The following is a 6,697-nucleotide window of genomic DNA, read 5'->3' as shown; positions in this document are numbered from 1 at the left end:
CAGAAAGTTTTACAAAACCCAGAATATAACGCTGCCATCTGAAGGGAGTGGGGAGACCTCTTTGTATAAATTAACAAACCAACTCAGAAAAGCGGTAACAACTACAAAAAACTCGTGTTTGGATCTGCCGAACTACATCGATAACAAATGAGAACGGCCTCGGCACCCGCGCAGGGCGACCGAGCGCCTCCGGGGAGCGGTGCGGGATGAGAGAGGGCGCGCGGGCCGGGCTAGAAAAGTTGGAGTCGCCTCTCGCTGGGTTTGCTCTTTGTCCCCTCGAGCAAAGAAAACGCCTTCTCCTCCTCCGGGAATGATAAATACTGTACAAAACGTCTCAAGAAAACACCGAAGCCAGTCCGCGCCGCCGGGCGCCGCTGCGCCGGGAGGCCCCCGGGGGCTCCGCGGAGGGCGAGGCGGGGGCGCGCGCGAGTCGCCCGTGCTCCCCTCGGGGCTGGCGCGCGGAGAGGTCTGGTCTGGTCTGTGCGGGGGCCGCGGGGGCCGCGGGGGCCGCGGGGGCCGCGGCGTCCCCGCGTCCCTAGATGTGCGTCAGGGGCACCGTGCCGTTGACGCCCACGCCCGCGCCCGCGCCCGCGCCCTGGTAGTGCTGCGGCAGCGAGTGCAGCCGGCTCTGCGCCGCCGCGGCCGCCGCGGCCGCCGGGTCGCCGGTCTCCCCGCCGGGCAAGTACATGCTGATCATCTCGCGCAGGTCCCCGGGGCACGGCGCCCGCGAGTGCGCGGGGGCGGGAGGGCTGCCGCTCGGCTCCGACTTGACGAGCGAGCCCAGCGCGCCCAGGGCGCCCGACGACGCGGCCGCCGCGGCCGCCGCGGCCGCCACTGCCGAGTTCTGGTGCGCGCCGCCCGCGGCGGCGGCGGCGGCGGCCGCGGCGCCGTAGGGGAGGCCGCCGTAGCCCGAGGGCGAGGCGCTCATGTAGCCCTGCGAGTTGGAGATGGGGCTGTACTGCAGCGCGCCCATGTCGTAGCGGTGCATGGGCTGCGGGTTGTGCGGGTGCGCGTGCGGGTGGTGCGGGTGCGGGTGCGCCGGGTGCGCGTGCGGGTGCGCGCCGCCCGCGCCCGGGTGCTGCCCGTAGGCCAGCTGCGCCTCCTGCATCATGGCCGCGGCCGCCGCCGCCGCCGCCACCGAGCCGGGGTAGGCGCCGTTGGCCCAGCCGTTGACGTGCGCGTAGCCGCCGCCCGCCGCGCCGCCCGGGCTCTCGAGGCGCTGGCCCACGGCCGCCGCGCCCACGCCCACGCCCACGCCCATGGCCACGGCCGCGCCGCCGCCGCCCGCGCCCGCCGCCAGCAGCCCGCCGGCCAGCGAGTACTTGTCCTTCTTGAGCAGCGTCTTGGTCTTGCGGCGCGGCCGGTACTTGTAATCCGGGTGCTCCTTCATGTGCAGCGCGCGCAGCCGCTTGGCCTCGTCGATGAACGGCCGCTTCTCGGCCTCGGACATGACCTTCCACTCGGCGCCCAGGCGCTTGCTGATCTCCGAGTTGTGCATCTTGGGGTTCTCCTGGGCCATCTTGCGCCGCTGCCCGCGCGACCACACCATGAAGGCGTTCATGGGCCGCTTGACGCGGTCCTGGTTGGCCTTGGCGACCCCGCCGCCGCCGCCGCCGCCGCCGCCGCCGCCCCCGCCGCCGCCGCCGCCCCCGCCGCCGGCCCCGGCCGGGCCCGACAGGTTCGTGGGGGCCTGGGCGCCGCCAGGCGAGTGCAGGTCGGTCTCCATCATCATGCTGTACATCGGGGCGGCCCGCGGGTTCACCGGCACCGCGCGGGGAGGGCCCGGGGCATAGAAGAGTCGGCCGGCGGCTGGAGGGCGGAGAGGGGCTCGGTCGAACGCAGCGAGACGCGCGGAGGGGGACAAGTCCTACCGGAGAGAAGAGTGGGGGGAGGCGGAGGCAACAGCAGGACGAGAGGCGACCACACGCGCGCTCGGCGCAGGTCCGGCTCGCAGGTGCAAAGTTTCTCCTCGCGCTCAGAACGCTTGCCGAGGCGGGCAATGGCCGGGGCCGCCGTCGCCGCAGCCCGGTCGCCTCGGCGGAGCGGGGCAAACAGGTGCAGTCGTGCCCAAGTTGCGGCTCCACTTTTCGGGACGCGAGCGGGGCGCGGGGCCTGGCCCGGGGCTGTCCGCCTCCTCCTCGCCGGCCGCCGCCGCCGCGCGCTGCCTCCTTCCTCCTGCGCCGGGTCCTCGGCGGCCTCCAACTCCGGGCTGCAACTTCTAGCCGCGCGGCGCGCCGCGTGCGCTGGGCATGTGCCGGTCCCAGGTGCCGGGGGGTGGGGGGTGGGGGGTGGGGGGAGCGAGGCGCCGAGGGGGCCGCGGAGGGGGGCACGGGGGAGGGGGCAGGGGGCAGCGCTAGGAGCGCAGGCGCGCGGAGAGGGCCAGAGAGCGGGGCCGCCGAGCCCGGGACTGGCTGCCCGCTGCCTGCCCGAGGCCGTGCGCTCGGAGCGGAGGCGCACGCGGGGCCGGCGGCGCGCGGGGCCCAGCAGCCATACGCCGGGCCCGGGCTGCCATTAAATGAGCGCGCCGCGGCCAATGGGAGCCGGCGGCGGCGGTGATTTGCATGGCGCGCTGGCGAGTGACGTGGGGAGGGAGTAGATGCTCCGGGCGCGGGCGGCGGGGCGGGAGGAGGGGAGGAAGGAGGGGGCGCAGGGGCAGGAAGGAGGGGGAAGGAGGCCTGGGAGGGGGCACAGCCACGCTGCTTCCTGAGCGCGCGCGGCGGCGGCGGCGGCGGCGGCGGCGAACCCCAAGCTCGCCCTCCTCGCCTCTCCCGCCCGCGCGCTCCGAACGATTGAGGTTGGGTTTAAAAGCCGAGACGAAGAAAGAATCGTTCGGGGCGGGAGGCAGAGCGAGAGGAGGGGCGGGGGCGGGGGGCGGGGTGGGGACGCAACCGCGAGCCGCGTTTCGACGAGCGCGGTGGAGACCCAGCTCCTCTGCACCCCCGGCGGCCAGCTCGGCGCTTGCGGGGAGCGGGAAAGTTGGGGCCGTGGCGGTGACCTCTCCCCCAGCTGGGCCCGAGGCCTGGGAGGGACAGGTGCGCCCTCGGGAGCCGGGGGTGGGGGTGGGGGTGGGGGCGGCGGGGGGCGTTTGAGATCCGCTGCTCGAACGCCCCCCACGGGTCCTCCTGCGCGACCCTCCAGGGGCACCTGCTCCACCGCGCTAGTACGAAGTTCTCCAGTGCCCCCTCCCGTAGGTTGGCCTTCCCAGCCCTGGCCGCGAGAATTCCCCTAAGGGAGGAGGAGGCATTTTCACCACACTTGGCTCCAGAGCTGCTAGGAGCATCAGCTCGCAACTTTTTTTTTTTTTTTTGAGGGTCTTTTAATGAGCCTGGGGGTTATAGGCGCGTACTCCGCCTCTCCATGTGGTTTCTTTCTCCAAAGTAATTGCTAGGGGGGTCGGAAACAGCAGGATCTATCTGGAATCTAGTAGTAACTCAACAACAGTAGGGAAAGTTTGTTTGAATCGCAAAAGAACGATGGAGCCGGCGCTCTCCTGGAGCGAATCTTCCAGCAGCTGTTTACCTAAGACCTGAGAACTGTGTGAACGGAGCGCGGCCCACTGGACACGGGACGGGACAAGTGGAGCCTCACGACCAAGCGTTCCTACAGGACGCGAACGAAAGGCCTGGCTCTCGGGAGGAGGAAGGCCCCACTTGCGGTTACAGTTCCCAGACTTGAAAGTGTCTTCCATACGGGGACCCACAATCTCCAAGCCCCCACCGTTGCGTTGCGCTCACGCTACGGTGTCAGTCCGAATGATAAGTGGCCCAAAGCCTTCTTGCAGAGAATCCCTTGAGCCCAAGCCTCGGTCATGCGTACTCCACGCGGGCGTCAGTGTGCTCACCCGTGGAGGCAGGCGCCGGCGGGTGGGTAAGGCCCAGCCTAACCTACGTGAACCCAGCGCCTTGTAGTCGAGGTAAACCTGTGAGGATGAGGATGACCCTGAGCGTACTAATGCGGATGTTGAAGTATATTGGGCAGTGAATACGTGACACCTTCCCTCCATCAAAATAAATAAATAAATAAATAAATAAATAAATAAATAAATAAATAAATAAATAAATCTCATATTGTGACTGTCCTGACCCTACTACTGCTGCTGGTCCAGGGTGCAGGAATCCTTTCTCTCCTCTCAGTCACTATGATTGTTGTTGTAGCCTTTTTTACTACTACTTCAAGGTTCTACAGTACGGGGCGGGGGCGGGGGGCAGCCGCAAATCCGTTTCTGCAGATTGAACTGCTTCCGTTTCAGGCCATTCAGCATTTCCTAGTGAACTCATCAGTAATACATAATTATATTAGAAAGGAAACGTCATTTTGTATTCAGTTTTTCACTAAATATCTAGGTTATAAACTTGGTTTTCAACTACCTTCTCATTTCATCAATCGAGTTTGTTAAATCTTTTGATTTGTTGTACGCACTACCTCCAAATATCAGTTACATTGTAAGTGAACAAAAAAAGAACAAGGATATAGTTTAAGAATGCTACAGACCCGTTTTTCTTTTGATAATTTAGGAGGCGATGGGTGTGCAGTGAGATCCAGCGTGGTATAGAAAGTCAGCAAGACTGAAATAAAGGAAATGGTTTACAAATTATAAACTATATTATCCACTTAGCAGTTGAAAGATTTCTTTTCCTCTGCTTTTCAATTTAGATTTTAAACTAAATAGCCTAAGACCCCCTGAAAATGCTTTGTGTGAGTCAGGCTTGGCACATTATTTTCCATATCAATGGTGCAATTTATTTTATAAACACCCTGCACTCCAGTTAGCATTGCAGGAATGCTTTATGCTTTTGGGAACTTGGATAGCCGACTTTGAAATGGTCTGGTTTCTTTCTACCATAGTCCTGAAAATTGTTTCCAAATACGATGTTACTCTTGTTTTCCAGAGCATCTAAATAGGAGGTAAATGGTTTAGCCTTGTGTGAGATCATGCTGCTGCTTAGCGTTCGGGGCACTCTCCGTAAGCCCTTTTTAGTGATGAGATGTTCCCTTGGCCCAAGCGGGTGCACTATGGGTGCCCATGTGCAGAAGCATTAAACCAGAGCCGCAGGTGTAACTTGTTGCCAAGCGATAGATGACTGGCAGCAGCTGCCTATGCCAGTTAGGCAGTGGCAGGGCGGTGAGTGCCAGACCTCTCAGTGCCTTCCATCCTGGCATGAAGATTGAGGAGTGCCATATCAAACTCCTGCCGCTAATGGCTTTTGGGAGCCTCTGCTTGCTCCTTCTGACCTGTCTCACCAGTGACTCTTTAAAAGGAAACAGTCCAAAAACCAGTTTGAAAAACACTGCCTCTCTCCAGTTTTCATTTCTCCCTCCCACCCCTCACCAGGTCGGCTGGGGCCTCCTTCAGATGGAGGGCTTTTCAAAGGTTGGGTGCTGGAGGATATGAAGGCAGACTAGACTATTTCCCAGTAACGAACGTCAGGGCCCAGACCCTGAGCGAAGGGTCACTTTGGTGTAGACTGACCAAATTTGCTCTTTTGGCTTCTCAGAGACTTCAGTGTAGCTCTTTGGGCAAAATGCCAAAGTGAAGATCAACTTGGAAATATGGATAAGTAAAGACACATTCTGTTCTTTTATTTAACTTGTGGATATGATCCTGAAAGAAAATTCAGACCCAAGCCTGGTCAGAGGAAATAATCTACACATGTATGCTTGTGTATCTATACGTATGTGCACAAAGAGTATATGTACATACATACATGTGTACACAATGCAGAATATATATACATATATGCATATATAAACACGTGTTCATGCAGGATATAGCCATACGCATACACAGGTGTGTAGATGTACATAATATACGCATATACATGTGTGTGATGTATTTAGGCAATTATACAAGAGCCCTTGACTTTCAAATAAACCGAGTTCTGGACTTCTAACACCTGTAACCTATACTGCTTTTGTGGAGTAACTAAAACTTTTGGCTCTGGCTTTCCCCCTCTCCCCGTGGTTGTGCTCAGGACAAACCCGGGAAGCAAGGAGGGTCACTGTGCATACAGAACCCTGTGTAGACTGCCCCTAGCAATCTTTAAATGAGAGCTACCTTGCAGGCACCTAGAGGTGATTTTCGCTACCAGCGCCCGCCTAGACCTCCAAGCAAGTGGAAAGATGGACAGGTCAGGAGTTGGGGGTGGGGCCGGGAGTCAGTGAAAGGTCACCGGAGGGAAGCCGCGCAGCCTGGGGACGCCTGTCTTCTGGGGCCTCGACGCCGCCCTGGGCCCGTCCTGGGCACATCCGCCCGAAGGTGCGCGCAGACCACCGGCCGCTGCCCCCCACGGTCCAGTTCTTGCGGCTTCCCGGGCCTGTGGACAACCCAGGCCCCGCGTACGCGGCTCCGTGCACCGAGGCTCCGGAGTCGCCCCAAAAGGCTAAGACCAGAGTCTAGGGAGGCAAATCCTGAGGGAGGGAGGCGCCAATTCAAGGTCAGAGTGGGAGAGAGAAAAAAAAGTGGTCGGAGGAGAGCAAGAGGGGAGGAGGAGAAGGCGGCGGAGAGGGCGAGCGCGGGCGAGGAGGCGGCGGAGGCCTTGGAGGTCGTCTCCGCCGACAGGAGGCGCAGACCCTGGAGAGGTGGGAGGGGCCGCGGCACCGGCCGGGGGCCGCTGGAGGGGGACAGCGCCGGAGGGCGGCGGCGGAGGCCTCGTCCCCCCCCCCCCCCCCGCCCCAGCCGGGAGCCGCGGGAGCGCGG

The 6,697-nt window shown here is 61.7% G+C and overlaps 1 protein-coding gene across 2 annotated transcripts; it reads right to left on the bottom strand.

Annotated features, from left to right (window-relative positions):
- Nucleotides 1-535: 535 nt before the first annotated feature.
- SOX1 (SRY-box transcription factor 1) lies at nucleotides 536-1,741 on the bottom strand. Of its 2 annotated transcripts, XM_055335993.1 has the most exons (2): nucleotides 910-1,633; nucleotides 536-834 (listed from the first exon to the last, which is right to left on the bottom strand). In XM_055335993.1, exons 1-2 carry the CDS (start codon nucleotides 1,559-1,561, stop codon nucleotides 536-538), a joined length of 951 nt encoding a protein of 316 aa, XP_055191968.1. In that variant the 5' UTR covers nucleotides 1,562-1,633. The 2 variants fall into 2 exon arrangements, with proteins under 2 accessions (XP_055191968.1, XP_055191967.1); XM_055335992.1 differs by having other exon boundaries at nucleotides 536-1,741.
- Nucleotides 1,742-6,697: the final 4,956 nt, after the last annotated feature.

The sequence above is a fragment of the Nyctereutes procyonoides genome, unplaced genomic scaffold (assembly GCF_905146905.1).
Source record: "Nyctereutes procyonoides isolate TBG_1078 unplaced genomic scaffold, NYPRO_anot_genome, whole genome shotgun sequence".
NCBI lineage: Eukaryota > Metazoa > Chordata > Mammalia > Carnivora > Canidae > Nyctereutes > Nyctereutes procyonoides.
Note: the sequence above shows the minus strand (reverse complement) of the source record. Positions and strands in the feature narration are given on the sequence as shown.